The sequence below is a fragment of the Paralichthys olivaceus genome, chromosome 19, assembly GCF_024713975.1.
Source record: "Paralichthys olivaceus isolate ysfri-2021 chromosome 19, ASM2471397v2, whole genome shotgun sequence".
Lineage (NCBI taxonomy): Eukaryota > Metazoa > Chordata > Actinopteri > Pleuronectiformes > Paralichthyidae > Paralichthys > Paralichthys olivaceus.
In genome coordinates this window covers 4,948,384-4,969,327 of record NC_091111.1, presented here as the reverse complement: position 1 = coordinate 4,969,327, position 20,944 = coordinate 4,948,384, and the positions used below count along the sequence as shown (strand labels likewise).

At 41.0% G+C, this 20,944-nt stretch overlaps 1 protein-coding gene across 1 annotated transcript in view; it reads right to left on the bottom strand.

Annotated features, from left to right (window-relative positions):
• The window catches only part of vsnl1a (visinin-like 1a), a 34,351-nt gene that overhangs the window by 6,007 nt on the left and 7,400 nt on the right, over nucleotides 1–20,944 (bottom strand). Inside the window, exon 2 of the mRNA XM_020091467.2 lies at nucleotides 19,413–19,579. Within this exon, the coding sequence (XP_019947026.1) occupies nucleotides 19,413–19,574 (162 nt within the window). The 5' untranslated portion in view covers nucleotides 19,575–19,579. The remainder of the gene's footprint in view (nucleotides 1–19,412; nucleotides 19,580–20,944) is intronic.

The following is a 20,944-nucleotide window of genomic DNA, read 5'->3' as shown; positions in this document are numbered from 1 at the left end:
GACATTAACTACCGAGTTTGCCTTTCACATAAAGAACGCAGCAGGAGATTCTCTGGTCAGATGCGTTCACAACAGAGAAATCTGGAACGTTCAGTTGAGGGGTGGAGCATGATGTAATGCATGAATTCTGGGGTGTAGATCATGTTTTCTTTATTTACAGCACAATACCCTTAACACCAAATCCTCTCGAATCACATTGTGTAAATAACTTCACATCTTCATCTTTGTCTTCAACATGGCACGTCTCTTTCATCCTGAGATATTTGTATTCAACGTGCCCACTCGCTCTTGGTGAATCCTCAGGAGACTCCAGAGGGTTTTTACCAACGGCCTGGCAGGGGAAACTCTAGAAAGTGTCTGCAGCAACTGATTTGTTATCTCACGTACAGCCTCTGTGGATAATTTCAGGAGCTTTTCCCAAGAGCAGTTTCTGAATGCTGCTTAGCTCCAATATTCTCTCTGCTTTTAGCTCTACTTTGGTTTCCACCAACTCCACAGGGAAACAACTATATATTATGTTTACCAGCTAATTGCTAACGTTGCTGTTAGACGCTGGGTAGGTGGAGCCTTTTCACTGTCCGTTGTGTTTATAAATGATGATGAGTGTAAATCAGAAATGAGGATTGTGGTCCTTTAAACCAAAACAATGAACTTTAAGACACTGAAAACCTCTGTAAAGCTGAGGGAGGCTGCAGAGTCAGGTGATCTGTGGGTTCATCACTAAGAGAAACCACTTATACATTACTCAAAAGTCATTTGAACCAATATTATTAGAAAATGTAAATGATAGCAACTTAATCTTAAAACGAGGCCAACACTTTTAAAGCATCTGCCACACTCCCAAACACTACGCAATCAGAGGCACGTGTAGTTTTGTTTTAGGCTACAAGGCTGTTACATCTGGTTCTCGCCCATGTGCAGATCAGACAGGCTCTCTGCTGCCCCAGCTTCTCCTAAAAGTGCACGAGTCTTAAGTCACGAAAAGGGGAAGTCAAGACCGTGAATCCTATTGGGAATGGAGGGATGTGAACAGATTAGGAGGAAGACAAATGAAAACAGGAAGGAAAAGCTGACCAAAATACAAATGACAAAGTTTAATGGGGAGCATGACAGCAATGGAGCACAGTTCCTCCCAATGCCAGTCCTGATCTACCCTTCTGCTCTGGAGATGCCAAACTAATTTGAGGAGAGAACCCCCCTTGGGACAGGGGAGCTGGTGCGAATCTGCCCGGATGAACAGGATGCCGCCTTGGTGCTTTCTGCACGAATCTAATGTGGATTCCTTCCCGTGAGCGCTGGCTCGTGCCCCCGTATGGCCCTGCCTCAGCTCATCTGCCTGGGCCGGGGGGAAAAGGAAGAGGCACGAGGAGGGACGAGACAGCGTGGGAAGGAAGAGTTGAGGGGTGGGAGGAAGAAGGGAAAGTGTCAGGGAAGCAATGTGGGTGAGATGTTTAAGGGAAGAGAGGGAGGGCTAGAGAGAAAGCCACTGTTTGACAATCTGGCAAGTTGTGAAACACTGTTATGTAAAAACAGAGAGAAGAACGAAAGAGAGCAAGAAAGAAAGTAGGGCAGGGTGATGAGACTGTGAAATTTCCCCATCTGAGTTTCGTTGCTTCATCTCTCCCATCTGTCACACGGAAACGCATCGTCAGATGTCACAGAATTAGATGGAAACAAGCATCAACCACAGAGGAGGAATAACAAAACTTTCACTAGATGGCACACGATTACCATTCAACCACTAATATGACCTAGGCAGGACATGAAGCTTCTGTTTCCTCTCCTTCACAGCTACAGATATTAGGTCGTTAACATTTCCATCAAGTCTTATCCCTCCTCTGATTTGGCTCCTGTTTGCTGTTACGGCTGTTTGATATGGCTGTTTGGAGTCGGCCATCAAAGAACAGGATCAGCGCCAGATCGTTTCTGGGCCACTCATGGTAGAGCCAGGCGGACGGGCACAGCTGGCAGAATAAAAGCTAATGTTGCTGTGTTCATGTGTGTATTTGTGTGTGTGTCAGTATCCCCAACATCCACACACAACCCGAAAAACATGCTGCCGTAAATGGAACATTAAAGCTTTCATAATCGGCCTGCAAGCTGGCACCTGGTACTGATCCACGAACTGGAAGAGGGGGAGCCAGAGAGAGGGGAGGGAGAAAAAAGAGGACAGAAAAACCGGAAAAGAAAGAGAGCAAGAGAGGGAGTGGGAATAATGTGAGAAATAGTGTGAAATAGAAAGACACGCTTAACGAGTCACACTTTAATGAAGGCCATTTCACACTTAACTGAACAGTGGCTGACTGCGAGATCATAGAGTGGATGAATATTACTGCTAAAAACACTGTGACACGGCACCAAGCGTCGGGTACAAGCGACAAACGACTGAGAATAACTTTGGAGTTGGGTAACGGCAGCGTCGGGTCAAGATTTGTGTGTAGTTGGCCGGCGTGTGCTGCCAGTTCCTCAGATAACAGTTAAGCTGTACAGACATCTTGCAGCTTAAAAAGCGTCCAGTGACGAGCTCGCAAGGGTTAGGATTTAAATGCAATAAAGATTTATTTACTTTATGCACATTCTGTAGTGTGGGAGCTGCATCTAAATGGATTACTGTTATCTGAGGACCCACAATATACATTATAGAAAGAAGTAAATGTAAGTAAGTGTAAATTAGTTTTTTAACCACTTTGGACCATTAACTAGTAATTACTTTTTACATTTAGTTTATCTGATAGTTCACTTAATCATTTAATTAACTCATTGTTTCCTTTCTTAAGTGTTATTGTCTCTACTTCGCAGAGCCGAGTGGTTTACGTACAGATTTAACGATTTGATCAGCAGCTAAAACACCTGAAGTCCACAAACAAGCTTATTTCTATGCTTCCAGCCATTTGAAGAATTCAACTATACACACGATAGCAAAATCTGTCTGTGGAGGAAGTCCGCAAAATATGGACCATGAGTCAAGAGTTTTCAAGATTTTCTGTGTGCAAGGTGAAGACGGCATTTTTCAAGATAAAATCTTAATTACATAACTGTTCTTTATCAATCAGAAAGCATTACATTGGAATATTACATTAATAAAGTGGTAATCCATAACATTTAAGCCAGTGGCAACCCCCCTTGAGGTCACCCATTGGTTTGTGAGCTGCCATTTTGCAGCCTCCAGTTTGGTGTTTTGGTCAGCACCATATTGTTTTTTTGAACCCCTAAGTAACCATATTTGGAGGAGTGGGGGGGAGTCTGACTGAGAGCTAGCAAGTCCACCTACTCCTGCATTCTGCACCCATGGGACAGTTTGAGCTGTCAGTCACACATTGAAGTGAGCTTCTCTATCTACTAGAAGAAGGAAGACATCATATTTTTAAATAATAAGCAGCCAATCTGTTTTTTAACAGACCACACACTGTATGTAAAGGTGGACATTGCGTCTCCATTTTCTCCAACTATCCAATAATGAAGCCTGTCAATCAAGTTTTATCCTGTTTTTATGAAGACAAATAACTAATTAACTCACTGGAAAAAAGGAACAATCAGACATACATCAGTGTGATAAGAAATAACTAAAATGACAGAAACCATCTTTATTTGATGTGAACTTCGACCTTTTAGTTTGGTCCATGTCTGATCCAGAAACATGGAGGAGGAAAGCTTCTACCCTTTATTGCAGAGAGCCACCAGGTGGCGATCACGGTTATTTTGTCTTCCTTTTTGAGGAGCAGTCATGTTGACAATCTACAATCCACAATCTATAGATTGTATAAAACATGAAATACTAAACCTATGATTGAATGCTATCCTCTGTGTATTTTACGTGTCGTCAATCAAGCTCGACAAAGCCAGGAGACAGGAAAGCTGATGAGCTGCAGACCTGCTAAAACAAAGCTTTCCCTGTCCACACTATCTCCCAGAAGATGACACTTCATGCATTCAATGTCTCATAAAACCTTCTCTGAACCAATGCCATAACGACGCCCCACTCTGTCATATGCACCTCCTGCTTCCAGAGTCTCAAGCTATAAACATGACACACACATAGGCACACAAACACACGATACACACTGGGAGCCTCAGAACTCATTTGTTCTCGGGTTCCCTCTCCCTGAGCAAAGTAGATTGTTTCATATGGTTTTGCCCAATGAATAAATGTTATAATAATCTGCAGGTCTAGTGCCACAAAAAAGTAATCCTTTGCTGTGAACTGCTAAGTGGCCACCAAGACAGGAACATCAGAGTACAGAATATAGCTGAGTTAAATAGAGTAGATCTGAATTGAACGTCTCATAAGAATTTATGGTCCTATCTTTCCTCTCCGCTTTCCTGAAGCCCACAAGGTCATATCTCCTCGCTTCAGGGTCCTACAGATACTCTGCACCGCCTCTGTTGTTATCAATATGTAGCAGCTTTGCCCATGGCTATTCATCTCCCAGTATACAAGCACGGGTTTAGAGGTCAGTCTCAGACTGTAATTTGCCCTTCAAAGCACTCGATTTCTGTTTTTTCCTGTTAGCGATATACGCGAAAAAGCTTTGGCTTTGACACGATTCGTATGGTTTCTGTTGCTCCACTGTGGCACCAGAGGGCTGTGTAAATAATGCCTTATGTTTCATGCATCTCTTTGCTAACATTGTCAGATGCAGTCATGCCTATTTGGAGAAACACACTCGCAGGACCTTGGCTTGACAGGACTGGCTGTCTTTGCATATGGTTGTTTACATAGCTTCATCAAAGCACCGCTAAGATTTCACCGAGCAGAATTCAGTGGGTTTGAGAGGGGGAGAGAGAGGAATACATGCATAATCCACCGCCAGGGTATTTACTGAGCGTGTTTGTGTGTGTGTGTCTGTGTTGGAGAGACGGAGCCTGGGTGTGCTGTTACATAAACCCTCAGTGACATGCCAGGCTGCTACAGAGACTCAGCCAGTGCACTGCTTTAGCTGCTACTTCTACCAAGCCTCCAGGGTCTGCACACGCAAACGCAACGCAAACGCACAAGAACGCGCACAAGAACGTGCACACACACACACACACACACACACACACACACACACACACACACACACACACACACACACACACACACACACACACACATTCCACTGTGCTCTGAAAAATGCATTTATTATTTTTTCCTCTTTCTAATCCACCCTAACCTGCTGTGATTTCACTATCACCAAAACTAAACAAATTGGTGGTAATTATTTTTGCAACAATAAATACTGACACAAACACGTCATCTTCTTATATTATAAAATATTATTAATAACCACCCTGACTTGAGTGTGTGAGAAGTTTTTCGTAGATGAAATCAGACCCTATGTTTGTACTACTGTTCACCTGTTCTTCTTATGAGGTAGCCTTTCAGAGTTTTTAAATCTTTAACCTGCCTCTCTATGTGGTCTATTGAAGAATCTCAACAAGGATCAATGCCCATTCTGTGAGGTCGGGGTTGGGGGAGGGATTTACCTGTCTGCGCACAGGGGAGGAGTTTTGAAGGTGAGGTTATTTAAGGTCTGGGTGTGTCCAGCTGAATCGCTCTGTTTGAGACCATGTGGCCATGCAACAGTAAGTTTGTCTCAGTTTATTGTGCCAGTTGTTTGAGAATTTATTTTCTGTCATTTGTATTACGTCCATCTATTAAGCATCCTCACTTTACGTTTTTGATGTTCACAATTTCCTAATGGGTTCCTGATGAAGACTTCAGATGCTTTGTTGACTTAGTGTATGCATAACTTATTTAAGTAACTTTATGTAAATTTAATTTAATTTATCATTTTGTTTAGGAATGGAATCCATGATAGTGAAAAAAATGTGGCTTATTATCCAGAAAAATTATGCATCCATCCATTCCTCCATTTAGTTACTAACTGAAGCCTCATTCAATGGTTAAATGGCTTGAATCCATGTGTTTAAATGTGCACACCAGCCAGGAGATCTGTGAGCCTGTTATCTTTAAACCACCAGAACCAGCACCTTCAGGAAGTTTCACTGAAATGTTCTTCCCCTTCATTTCTATGAAGAATAGGGCGTGTCAAATTTGCTTCTGGCCATGAATTGACTCACAAATTTAATTAAATTCTGACACCGAAAATCACAAGGTTCTTGAGTGTCCAGTTGTGTTGAGAGATGGGGTGTGATTGACCTCTTACAGTGGGATCACACCAGCCACCAGGCCTGTCAACATGCTGACTTTCCAGCCAACGCTTGGTACCAGTTTTGTGATTGTATCTTTTGCCGTAGGGAGGGTATGGACACACACACAAACGTGCACAAATACATGCACAAGGTGAAAACAATAACAGCCACACTGTCACAGCTGGTAATGATACAAGAACAAGTAGCAGGAAAGATGAAGGACAGTGACAACCCCCATGAGAGTAAATTGTCTAATTAACCACTGTACAGATTGTTGCTTACTAGCCGTGTCAGCTCCTGCAATTTGTTTACAACCCAACTCGCTGAGTTTTGCTCCCGCTTCCCATGAATACTTTCTGCCGCGTGACTTTTGGGTCAGCTGGGTCAGTAGTTTTGAGTGACAAATAACTAACACATTTCCTGCTCTGCTCCTTCATACTAAAATCACCAAACAGCAGTTTTTCATTCGAAAGGCAACGTGTCACAACAATTATGGCAGACAATCAAAAATGCAACATTCTCTGCATTTTGTAGATTAGTTGTGAATAAATAAATGAATGATTTGAGAGCAAGGCAGAGCAGCTACAATGAGCTTTTAGGTGAAGAGTGGTACTTCCCAGCGAGGGAACCGACTTTAACGTGTTCTGTTGTGGAGGAAAACTACTAACACATGTTCAGCATGAAACCAGATTATTATTATTGATCATTTTTCTTTGCTGCATCAACAGAGGTTTGTTTTCGCAGCACTGAACAGACGCACTAGTTGCTCTTCAATTGCATTTCTCACAAAGTAGATACTTGTAGTGTTTGCCACAGTATTAAACTGCACAAGCTGTTACCACGGTAACAGGTGTCACTAACTCTACCTTCACATCGCATCCACATTTTTGAGTACACAACTAATCCAGAGTCTACTCTATAGTGTTCATTAGAGCACGTGTTATTTTCCTTTTTCCAGAGAATATCCTGTATCGCTGTCCTCTTGACCAGGGGTTATCAATTTTTGTCTCAACCAAGGAACCCCTTGAAACTCCAGTGAAGTCACTGTCACTGCTTGGAAACCTTGGATCACACCACTCGTCCTCATGAGATGCTCAACCTGACCTATGTTTGACTCAGCACCAGTATGGATGTGAAAACCAGAGTTACACATGTGACTACAGCTCTATGAATGCTAGGTGACTGCCAGATGTAAAAAATCTAGGCATCGAAAAAGGTGGAAACACATTGGTTTCAACATTTGGACAGACAGAGTGTGTCAGGGAGTTTGTCTGGATTAAAGCTGCTCTTGGAATTCTCTTCAGATTTAATTATGATTACTTCACATGAAAAAAACAACGGCTCAGGCCGTGGTCTGACCGTCGACATGATCAAAGCGGTGGCCATCTGTCTGACACCACCGATACATGTGACCTTTGTTTATGGCCAAGGTCTATGATTGCCTCTGCCCTGAGGAAGTAATCTTACAGACCTGACCACTGTCATTGAGACAAAAGGTTTTCAGGAAGAGGGGCCCCTTGATAGAATCATAATCCACGGGGTGATGAGTGTAAGAGTTCTAGTTACGAGTGTTGAAGGTGAGGAGACTGGTGGCACTTAAAACAATGACAGCACATGCCAACCAAAAGGACATTTACTGATATTTGCTTTGACCGTCTGCAAGATGTCCGGTCGTCCATATGAATGATTGTGAGCGCCTTCAAGGAATCAGCACAGCTTCCTGGACAGCTTGGGATTTAAGAGGAATTTGGCCTGTCCCTGAACCTGGTTTATCAGTGGTTACAAAACACCCATCTGGCAGCACCAACTCTGCAAGAGGAGTGTCGATTAGCACTCAACAGCAGATGGCGCTATTGAGCGTGGAAAGCTCACGGAGATAAGAAATTGGCATTAAAGGTGAGAATAGGCAGAGGAAGCTGCCATGACAGGTTAATATGTCTAAACTAATACAAAGCAATATTTCTTATCAGAAACTATCAGTTCTGCTACTGAAGTCAGCAAACAGGAAAGATATTTATCAGCACAACAAAAATGTCATGTCTGTCACATTCCACCAGTGCCATTTTTCTGCCTTTTCAACAGAGATGCTGATCAGATACAGAAAAGCAGCCATGCAGGGCAGGAAGAAGAGTGTGGCTTGCTGCTGGGTTTGGCAGGTAGACCTGAGGACTACCCTTGGCTCCTCGTGACGCAATCCACAGCAGAAAAAACAAGAGGGGGAAAAAGGGGGAAGGTTTGCTTCATCTTCACTTGCCAATGGTGTGTCCATCTGCAACAGCTGGTGCAGTTTGCACAAACAAGCACAAATTCTGCATTTATGGCTGCTCTATCGCTTCTCTGTGTGTTTTGTTCCCTCTTTAGGACATTTTCCAGCATGAACACAGACCTTATCAGGACAGTGGTCCTTGTGGGGACCAAAGCCTGCTTCTGATGAGGCAAAACATAATTTCTGAGGTCCTGGTTAAGGTTAGGGGTCAGATGAAGTTTAGGCATGAGTTGGTCATGGTTAGGTATAAGGTTTTGTTGTCCACAATGAATGGAAGTCAATCCAAGGATCCAAGGATAGCTGCACAAACCTGCATGCTTGTTTGTGCACAGATTATATAAAAGAAAACCCTTCACACTTTTGAATGTGCATGCAACAGTCATGTGTTTGTACTCTCTGCTGCCTCTGTGTTATTTCTATCTGACTTCGAGAGAGCGAAAACACCCACAAGACGTCTAAAAGGCTCATATCATTTCCCTCTTATCTGAGTGCATTTATAAGAGTCAAGGTTCTAATTTTACTGTGTTTTTTCTCACCTTGAGATGCATGCAAATATAGAGCTGGCTCTATTCTCATGAAATGGAGACCCACAGGTAACAGACGAGTCTGTGACCCACTTTGAGCACGTCTGTACTTTTTTTTAGCTGACGGCTGGAAGTGATTGGCAGCTGCTTGTGTAGCTTTATTAAGATGAAACTTATCATTTAGCTTTCTGCTTTTCTCTACCCTCTCCTCCCAGGTATTAACTCCTTGACCCGTCTCAACAGTTTGACTTTGCCTGAGGAGTAACTGCGTCTCTTTGGCACAACGCACTCTTGTCTCTTCTTTTTCACCATAGCTGGCCTCTCTTTTACAGTAAACTGGAACATTCATAAATTCAATTATATTTGAAGTTACAAAAATCCCAAAATCTATGGATTTCATCTACGGAGCTGAATCAGACTGATCCTGACGTATTTCATTTCATTGTCTATGTAAACACCACAAGAAACACACTCAATCGCTGACTTAGTCAAGTATGTGCACTCAAGCTGAATAGGCCGAATATTAAATGTAATAATTTCCTCAGTAAGTAGTGAAAGCAGTCACAGCATCCATTATAAACCACTGAGGAAAAATCATGAAAAAGAACCAGTTTAAGCCACAAAATAAAACAGTTTACATTCCAGTGTACAGGACTAGTTTTCCCTGAACATGTGTTTCATTGTTACTGATCATTTCTAATTCACAATAAAAATTCCGGCATTTGTTATTGGTAGACCTAAAGCATCTCGATTGCCCCCTTGTGGCTGGCTGAAGTATAGGTCATAAACATCATGTCAGTGGATGGGAAATGTACCAAACTTCAAATTAAAAGAACATATCATCTACATTTCTCTCAGAGATGGTTTCTGTCATTTTAGGTTGTTATTATCACATGATGTTTAATGTATACTGTATGTTATCAGACAAAACAGCCATTAGTTTGTCCACCACTTAGCATTGATAAGTTGGTATGAGTTGGAGGAAAAGATATGATTGAAGGAAAGAAATACCAGCCGTTTAAGCTCTCATGTTTCAGCATCAGCCTGTTAGCATCTGGTTCTTTTCTGTGCCTTCTTTAGGTGGTTGCCTGGAACACTGACCTCAGTATCTGCGGCTGATTGATTCATTCAAGTCTTAATGACACCAATTATTGCTTCAGTGCATGTGCCCAATCTCAGCATGTCCCTGAGAGAAGGAAGCTTTTAGCTTGTACATGAGGAAAACACAGCTCAATCACAATCACAGTTAAATGAACAGTTCATTGTGAGGTCAGAACCTTAAACAACCTATAACATGTAAATGTTTGTATTGATATATTGATGGCACCCAGCTCCAGCTAAGTGCTCAGTATGGCTCTATAGGTGTTTATACTGTAATTCAGAGCCCACAACAGATTTACACTTTGCTTGATTCGACCACATCACCTCAATTTAGAGCTTTCAGAGCTGTTTTTTTTTGGTTAACGTCCACATACATGATGATTAAATAAAAGCACAAGAAACATTTTTAGTAAGTGACAGAATGTGAGCTGGGGGACAATTGTCAGTAAAGGCTTTTTTAACATTTATTTGAAATGGATAACTATCACAAGACTGTTTTCAGGAGAGGCGTGGTCCCAGAGATTGCTTTGGTCTGGTCTGGCTCCTGCTGATAGAAGGAACTATAAAAGCAGTTGTTGATTTTATGTAGCTTTGTTGTTCTTGTTCTGCTTTATGTTCGTACCATAGATGGACCATGTGTATCCACCTCCTCCAACTATCCAGATTTGAAGCCAAAATATCCAGAATATAAACGCTGCCTTCTTGTGTAGTTGGAGCCAAACTCTGCACAGTAGTGATTCGGGGGTGGAGCCACAGTATCAAGGTCCCACCAACACACGCGATCGACCAATCGTGAGCCATTCTCAGCTGTCAATAATGACATTTAACCTAATTTTTTGGTACCATTGAATGCCTAATTAAAACCAAGCTTACCAGAAACATGAGCCCTTCAACATAAATCAATGTTATAAGAACTATCAGGTACCATGTCCCATTAATTAACATGGAGGAGGGAGGGTTCATGACCTATGCGGCAGCTAATCTCATGCTATTGAGATTCTTTGTGTTCACATTTGGGAGCAGTTATGTAGCCCATCTTAATGTACAGACTATGGAGAATACGTTCATTGACAGAAGATAAATCCATGTATATGTTCACGTACTTTACCAATAAAGTTGATATTTAAAGTACACAATTATTTAAATATACATGTAGATTTTGGTGCAAAAAACCCCAACAAATTTTAAAATGTGGCTGCTTTACACTCATCTTCAACCCGGTAGTCACCACAGTTTCAAAGTGGACATGATTGATTAGCGTCACTGTATCCATAGAAATGTCAAATATGGTCCTTTGACCTTTGAAAATAAAATGTCATTACTTCATTATTTTTTCATATTAGGCATTTGTGTGAAACTGTCATAATTAGTGTATGAATTCTTAAGTTGTGGCAAAAAATGTGTTCTGATCTTGACCTTTGACTTATAATTAGTACATCTTTTAGTCCCAAAATAAAGTAAAGCCAAATTTGAAGAAATTCCCTAAAGGCACTTCTGAAACATCAAGTTCACGAAAATGGGACATAACAATGGGACAGTCTAAAAATGGACCCTGATGAACAGGCCTTCAGCCACAGCTGTCACCGGAGATATGAAAAAAAATGACTCCTGAAATATTCTTAATATCATTCAAGTAAGAAAAAGTGTTCAACGTTGATGCAATATATAATAAGTCTTCTTTCCAAAAATAACAGCATCATTCCAATTGGTCTCCATAATTAAATATTTTTTATAAATTGCACTTTACAAACTTAATAAGCTCCAGGTAGTCCAGCCGCCATATTATCTGTAACATAGCCACAAGTGGACTCATACAATATTACCGATGTGTTTATCTATCTGCCGAAATCAGGCAATTACAAAAAACATCTGAACCGTGACACGAGCAGTAATGTTAGTGGGTTAGAGTTAAGCTTTGGAGATTCATGGCTCAATTGTTTTGTTTCCATGGCAATCATGTTTTCCAGCCCCTGTTTTCGAGAAAAATCCAATTGGATGGCTTGAGTGGGGGACGAATGAGAAGACTCTGGACTTGCATAACACGACAATTCGTCCTGGAAGTGGATGTTTGGAGGGACAGCTAGCATACTTTCAAAAATATCAAAATATTTAAGAGTCAATTTGGTGGTCCATACAAGTATATAACTGAAAGTTGGATCGAGTGAAAGACAGTTCCATCACGAAGCAAAAGCTGATAGCCGAATGAGAATGATGAACAACTCACATGAAAGTAAGAGAATAAAAGATAAGTAGAGCAGGAGAGGATGAAAGGGAAAGCCAGACACCTAATCTAATAATGTCTCTCTCCAGCCCTCCTCATAGTGCTGGTAAGAGGAGGGCCACACCATTCAGTGACACAAAACACAAGACAACCTGACTTGATCTACTCAAACCAACTCAAACAGCATTTCCAGATACTTCACAGAAACGTTAACGCATTTGTTGCCCATGTAGCTACGAATACATAATTCATCTGTCACAGTCCTTCTATTTATACACGACACAAATGAAAGCACACACAACTTCTCTCCTCGCTTGTCTGCCTCCACATGAAGGCCACAGGTCACACTTCAAGGGATCCAGCCTCTCTCATGAGCTGTTGCTCGGTGTGACTGTGGCGTGAACCCTTGTTAACCAGTTGAAGGTCGTTCTCGCTACCCCCCCCCCCCACTGCACCACGGAATTTAAAACAGCACTGTGAGAGTAATAGCTCTGTGGCCTGTTGCCTTCACAAGGCTAATGGTTATACACAGCTCAATCTGAATATGATTTCCCCCCAGAATATGCATTATCATCTTACTCTGTGCGTCTAAAGGCGCACCGTAACTTCCTCTCCCCTCCTCTTGCACCTCAGCAGCAGCGGTGAGACTCTGAGCTAAATAATTGAATTAGAACTTCAAGGTCCAGAGGGTGATGCTGTGAAGAGGCCAGAGAGCAGCTGAGAGGTCAAAGGAAATTCATTTTCGTAAATCTAATCATCCATGCATTTGTTTTTTCTCTGTTATGGCTCATATCAGGAGTCTCTCATCTGCACTGACGATCTCAAGAGTTAACACACATTTTCTGTTTCTGGAAGATGAGAAAATAAAAGATAGAAAAATGACAGTCTGCTAATTTACTGTCAGATTCCCGCCCCACTGTGCTTTCTAAACAAACTGTAACCTACTCCATCTCACGATGAGTGAGTCATTTTGTTTTTCATTACCGTTTTGTGCAACTAAAACATTCTGAGCTCGGATCTTATTGAATTCTAACTGGAATAAAGTCGGGATTGTCTGTGTGTTTCATCACTATGTGGCTTATTTCGTGTTTTATCTTGTTAAATCATATGAAGCGCTCTGTGTGTGTGTGGATTCCGTGTGTTGTGACAGCAATGGAGAATGGCATGAGAGCTTCTGAGATGACGGACGCTATTTTTAGTGTAGGCACCAGCCCATTTGGACAAAGAAGAAGGGAGGTGAAGGAGGAAGATGGAAGAAAGGAGTGATGCAATAAAAAGGAACAGGAAGAAAGTGACATATAGTGATAGAAGCAGGAGAGACAACATGATATTATGCAACATCGTTAGGGCATTATAGGTATGCACCCCCCACAGTGACGTGCATTCACAGCAAAATGTCCCCACACCATCAGCTGGCCTATGTTACTGCCAATCTACAGTTAAGAGAAGCACTAAAAGAACCTGCTGATAGCTTAAGCCCAGTGTTTGGTTGATTATCTTTTATAGACTTTGTTAAACTGTATTGCCATGGTGATGTTAAATATCGTACAAACTTCCATTTTTCACATCACTAATCCTGTAGTTTGTTTTTAGTCAATACCAAGGGCAAGCCACTATTATTGATTTTACCTTATCACAGGTACTGTATATCTCTGTACAGTATAAATACAGTATCTTCTTGCATAACGATGTAAGGGACACTTGTTATAAATGTAAAATCTGAAGATTGTTTCCATTAACAGTTAGGATATAAAGCCAGCAGTAGGACTTAAGAGCTTTTAATTGCATGTAGCCAGTTTAGTTTTTTGGGGGATTATATTTTTTGTTATTACTAAATCAGCTGCTTTTCTCTCCAAAATATTACAAAACAATTTTCCAAATAACTCCTCCAGGACAAAGACAGGCTCTTACAGATAATATTTCACGTCTTTCGACACTGTCACTCTGTCTCTTCTGTCTCCTGTGATCAGGCGACATATGTTTCCTTGCAGTAACAGGCTGTTGGCCAGATGATGTCAGTGGCTGTCTGTCGCTTCATTTACCTCCCTATTATTGTGCCCAGGGATCGGTCTGTCTGTCTGCTAAGGGAAGCAAAAGTGAATCTCACAGTAGGAGTTGCTGAATGGTCAGTGTTGCACACACACTCTCCAGTCAACAGTAAAATCCTTGAGGCTTTGCAAGCAAGATGCAACAGAGCGGAATCCATCCATACATCTATATTCAGGTCAGCATCTGTGTGTGTGTGTGTGTGTGTGTGTGTGTGTGTGTGTGTGTGTTTGTGTGCATGCGTGGGCCAGTGACACAACAATGCTTCCAATCTACACCAAGGTCTTTTACTCTCCCCCTCAATATCACATCTTATTTGAAGCTACAAACCAGGAGTTAGATGTTCACATTTTTCATTTCTAGGTATCATATTTTTTCCAACCTTTTGTCTGATGATACAAACTATGACATATGGCCTCCAAGGCCAAATAAAATACACTTTCTAAATTGTTTTCTCTTCTGTGTCGTCCATAGAAACAATCACAGTAACATGAGAAGAGACAGAGTTGCTGTGTGCGTCAGAAACCATGATGATGTCCATTATACTGACGTTAAATGCTACCTCATCACAACAACAAGAGAACAACTGGCAGAAGACCAACAGTATTGATGTTCATTTCACGTTACTGTCAACCAGAATCTACAAATAAACTGTGTAGACATGCTCAAACACAGGTCCAACAGGGCGCTGCTGTTGTTAAGGAGAGAATATGTTGTGAACATCCAATGGTCACTGTCAAATGTGTGTGTTCATGTTTATCTGCGAGTTGTGGCTGCTGTCTCTGCATGCTTCAAGTTTGAGAGAAACATCTAGTGACAAAATCTATCACCTTAACATTTCGGGGAGTGTCGTTATCCTGTTACAAATGGCTCCCACAGCGGTTGGCGTGTCAGGGATGAGAAATTTCACACTCCGTGCTATGCAGGAGCTTGACTGCGAATTGTCACGGAAGCCACTCTTCAATTTTTATGCGACTGTCTGGCATCGGCAACACCACTAAAAGTGTAAATCCATTGGGGAAAGAAAAACCCCCAGCAGGTCCTTTTAATGATCCCAGACAGCCTTACCAGGATTTATGAATAGCGACACTCCTCTGAGGGAAGCCAAAGACAGACAAGGTGTCAACACTTTGGTGTATATTCGTGTGAAAGCTAAGGCCATTCCAGTTTTTACAACATCCTTCCAGGGCCACACTAAATTATTGAACACATGGATGAAATTGCTGCTTCTCTTTAGTAAAGCATCTGATGTCTGATGGTTGTGATGATGATGACACTAAGCACCTGGTTTTAGCCAAAGCATGCTCACCAAGACACTTGTCTGCATAACATTGTCTGTGTCTATGTGCTCTTATGAAACAGAAGAGCATTAACATTATCCAAGCTCATTTGTCCTTGCAACGCTTCCAGTATAACTGCATGTCTCCAGCTGTAATGACGCTCGAGATTTCATCACTGTCGTTTTCATTACGTCCCTACAATCCCTGCAAACTGGACTATTTTCTATTTACTATTAGAAACTCTATTTTGCACAGCAACATCAATCATCATTTCTATTTATGAATGTATTGAGATATTTAATAACCTTAAAAATCAACAGATATGTCCTTTTTTCATGAATGATTAACCAGAAGAGCCTAGGCTTTTTCACTTTTTTTCACTTCATCCCATCCATCCATCTATGGTGTCATTGAAAACTCTGAATTTAATTGATCCTTTCTTGCAATCTATTTAATTATTTTTTTGTTTTTAACTAAACTTGTGTATTTCTTAAGCACTCTGTTCAAAAGAGGCCAAATCCTATTACTTTTATTCAGTTCTTTTATAATGAAGGAGCGACACTATGGTTACAGTACACAAGTAGATTGCTACAACACAGCATCAAATTTGAATATCACAGACTGCCCTCGAACACTGATCACTTCCAGCCAACGTGTTACACTTGCTTTCCCTCCCTTCTGTTTCCTCCCTCCTTTCCGGTTCTTTGATGCCTCTCCCTCTCAACTCTCCCCTTTCCACTTTTCTCTCTCCCTTTTCACAACCAAAAAGATGATTACCTTCACAAAGGCTCTTGGGACTAAAATAGTGAGAGACTGAGCACAGACAGACATAGAAAAGCAAAAGAAACAAAAAAAAACCAGAGAACAGTGTTTCCATGTCCAACCCAAACCATACATTAACCCAGGCAGTCAGCTGAGTGGAGGTAACACTGCGTTTCGCTGCCTGGCAGGGAGGACCGCTGGATAACTGTCACAGGTGCAGATCTGTGCAATTGTGGGGAGAGCTGAGAGCGCGTGGTACACAGATATAAACTGAATCTCACGCATGCATGCATGCATAGTAGGAGTACGGCTTTGTGCGCACATGAATTCACACACAACTCATCTCATAGATTTCTCTGTAGGACTCTATTGTAACTAATGACTAATAAATAATGTATACATTACTTTGGTTCTTACTTTTCCCATCGCTGCCCCTCTCTGTTTCTCACTTCCAACCAACGCAAACACTCACTCTTCTATCTCCCTCACCCTCCTACTAAACATATGAGTCCCCTACCACACTGAACACACACACACACACACACACACACACACACACACACACACTGTCACTCTTAACAGGAACAATCTGTCCTGTTAATGTGAGGCCATGGCAGACGATTTTTCCCACTTATCAGCCCTCTGGATTTAAATAAAGCCCTATCACTGATACACTGTTGCTTAGAAACACAATAGGATGCATCAATAACAGGATTTACCAAGAGGCCTACAAGACCCCCGTAGATGTGAGCCTTGTTGTCCCCTTTGTGCAGCTGCCACTGTTGCTTGAATCCCATCATATTGCGCTGTAAAGAGATTGTAGGAGATATTCCATCGAATCTCGTTTGAATCTGTATCCCTCTATCAGAGCTGTTATCTCTCTCTAATTTCCCAGGAGTCAAGGTTGATTCTTTGTTTTTTCGATTTTATAAGGATTGAGATTCTTTTCTGTAGGTTTTATTGGGACAATTGGATCAAATAAAAACATCTTATTCCTCAATGTGACAGAGGTGCTTTGTTCAGATTTTATTTGTTTTTTCTTAATATCACGGCAGTCATCGTGAAACATATTTTTTGATATTTGAAAGATTTTCTTTTTTTTTTTTCTGGTCACTGCTGATGCATGGCATCAATGGCATTTAGAGGAAGTACACCAATGACCCACAGTGCCCGAGTGTGCCTTATGTAAGGCAGCCCCCCCTGGTTATGAGGCATTTCCTGGCACCACTGATAAAAGATTAATGCCAATTCTTACATGACGCAGATTGCTCCCTACTATAAGAACTGTTGACATGACTGTGAGATAGGGACATACAGTATCATTATCTATATATATATATATATATATATATATATATATATCAAGTAAACTGATTTACCATTCACAAATAAATAAAATAAAGTTCAGTGGGTCACAGCTGATTTTTCAGATGTGCCTCGTTTTAATTAAAAACCTTCTTTATTCATATTATATGATGACCAGACAGTAGTATTACCAACAGCTCCTCATAGTAGTGAATATTCATATTCAAAGCCACCTATTGCTATTTTATTCTCATTTCCCTTTCATTAGAAGACCATCATTGTTTCTATGAATGTGTTCATTCCTCTTTTATACGACAAAATGAATAAATCATGACATAAATTCACAGTGCTCTGTCAGAGGTAATGAGATACGGGAGGCTACATATTAGCATGAGAAGATAATCATCTGAGCGCCTCTGATATCTGCCTCTCTGTTGGTTTTCTGCCCAGATACAGGAGGGGCGATTGGTAAGGTGGCAGGATGCCTGCTAAAATCTAGCAGGGTTTGTAATGGAAATGCGGTTTTCCCTCAATGGTGTCTATGTTGATTCAGAGTGTGACCCCAACCAACCCTGCTAATATCAACTGTAAGGGAAACCCACTTAGAATGCATTGTTGGTCTTTTCAAAATCAACAAATGGCTAATAAATGAATATGTATCTGCAATTGTTACAACCGCCATCATGACTATTTCTGTGGTTACAAATGCAAGACTGCATATTGTCCTCATGGGAAATTTGCACTATAAAGGCTCATTTCTTAAGAGGTATTTTAGCACAACTCTCTCGCTATTACTTTTTTTACACCAAATTTAGCGAGTACACGTGCCGCTCACTGAGAAGCTATCTCACCTTGCTGTCTCGCCAGTGTTGCATTTTGCACGGAAGAGAAGAAAAAAAACCAGTGTTGCACGATGTAAAAAACAATATGTAAACAAACGTTGATGACTATTTTCATTGAGCATCATATTGTCGCACAGGAAAAGGTGCCGCGCTAAGACTGCCAAAAAAAAACAGAACCAGAAAAGGATAATGCCAGTCGATTAAAAAACGTTTTTTGCTGAGTCATTTGACCCGGGACAGAATGTCTGTTGACTCTTTGCTGCCCCTCGTGGATGTAGCCATTGACTGCTAAACAACTGAAATTACTTATGTACATGTGCAGTGATGGTTACATTGTTTGAAATGGACATAACTCTTTTCTTTGTAGAAAAAAAACATGAGCTGAATTGGATTATGCACATAGAAATATATAATATATAATGTTATATAGCATCAAAAAAATTCAAAAAACTCAATACTGACAGTTTTTACAAATTCAATCATTAACATTACAGGTGGTCAACAAGTAGACTTCAAGCCTAATGTTCACGTTCACTCTCACTGCTATTTGCTAACACATTGAGCATAACAACTGTATATATGTGCCAATAATCAAAATTTCTTCGACAAAATGTATTGAAACAAATCAAAGAACTTTAGTGATTGAATTTGTAGAAGTATTATTAGTTCAGCAATGTTTACATGTTATTCTCAGCTGGAATCTAATGAACTGTGTTTTTTATCAAACACCCTTTTTCTTTTGTGTGTACCAGATTAACCCCTTTGGCAGCTAAACTTTCCTGTGGTTTCGTGAAAGAAAGTCTGATCTATATGCTCATAAATCTGTCTATGTTCGTGTTAGTTGGCGAGCGCATAAAGTGAGTGCTGAAGCATACGAGTGTGATACATCAAGTCTAACGCCAGCCTGAAAGTGAGTCTGCGGAGCTTCACCTTGACATAAAGCTGTTGGAACTCATCCAGGTTGAGTCTGCCGGTGGGACAGTCCTTCAGGAATCCCTTGTACCACTGCTTCAGCTCGTGTTCATTAAACTCTGTGCTCTTCACCAGGTCCTCCATCACTTCAGGGGTCAACTTGCTGTTCTGTTTCCCCATTTTGCCTGCAATGAAAAATAAGACATGGCACAGGACACACACACACACACAATGAATAATGTTAGGTATCTTTCAATGAATACAGAACACAAACTATTGTCTGTACTTGATATGAGCCCACAGTCTGGAGGGCGTTTGAAACACTAATTCATCAAGGATGAAAACAGGGTGTGGAGGTGCAAAGCGAAGCTCCACCGAAAAATGAGCTTTAAAACAAATGGAGCTTTTGGAGTTTTTGTTCGACACGAGATAATTCCTATTAGTCCTGTTCTGTTTCTTCTTCTTGGTTAATCGGTTCTGATGGTAAAACATGCATTTTTTTAGAGCAAATGAACCTTTGAAATGTTCAGTCAGAGCTTTTACATCACATTCTTTAAGAAAACATCAATGGAGCTGCATTTTTTTATCTTCATGCCAAAATAGCCTGAGGCATTGTGTAATTTAAATAGGTTTTCATCCCAGTAATTTTAATCTGAGAGGAAAAACTATTGCCATTTCTTTCTTTTTTTCAATATATTAAATTATTATTTTTCAGCCCAACCTTTTAAACCATTAGAATGCAATTTTTTCCCCAATAAAACCTTTTGTAAGCTCCTGTTGTAGCCTTCAGCTAAATACTTTCTAAACAGTGAATATCTCACTTTGAATGAACGTCTCTGAATTTTGGGAAAGGGTAATAATGACATCTTAAAGTACCTGGCCTGCTGTGACCTTTTAGAAAAAGAGCATTTTGATGCTTAATGTCCCTTAATTTCTCCACCGCAGCTGTTTGTACCCAGCTGCCTCACTGTCTCGCTGTTTGTTTCGGCACACTCGCTGCTGATGCTGCTACTTTATAGCCCTGATTAGTTCATTAACCACCCCCCTAATTAACATAATTTGCTAAAGATGGTTGGAGTTTTGGAACATTTCTGCACTTACTGTCTGCTAAGAGGTTTTATTAGACCTCTTTAGCTTGAAAAGACAGAGGGAAATGTGAGGCAGCAATAGTGTGTGTGGTGCCAATCTGTCTCTGTGTGCGCCGGGGTGCAGAGAGGAGACTCAGGCAATCATCCAAGAGGTGCTGCAGTAATATACTGAGGCCTGCCATTCTGCAGAGCTCCATCTCTTTAAAGGGACCACTTTCTAAAGCATGCCGTTAGAGACTTGCATAGTGCTGTACATTAAGTTTTTTGGTTTTTCTAATAATTTTGATTATATATGAAATTCAAAACACTGACACCTAGAATTCACCTGAGACAGGTAGTGCACCACTTTGCAGCCCATCTTTGAAGCCAGCATCACATTATTGTTGTGTGGGATAGACCCTGCTGTTTTAAAATTCTCCCTGTGGTGCATTCAAAAACGCTCGAACATCCAACTCTGAAGCT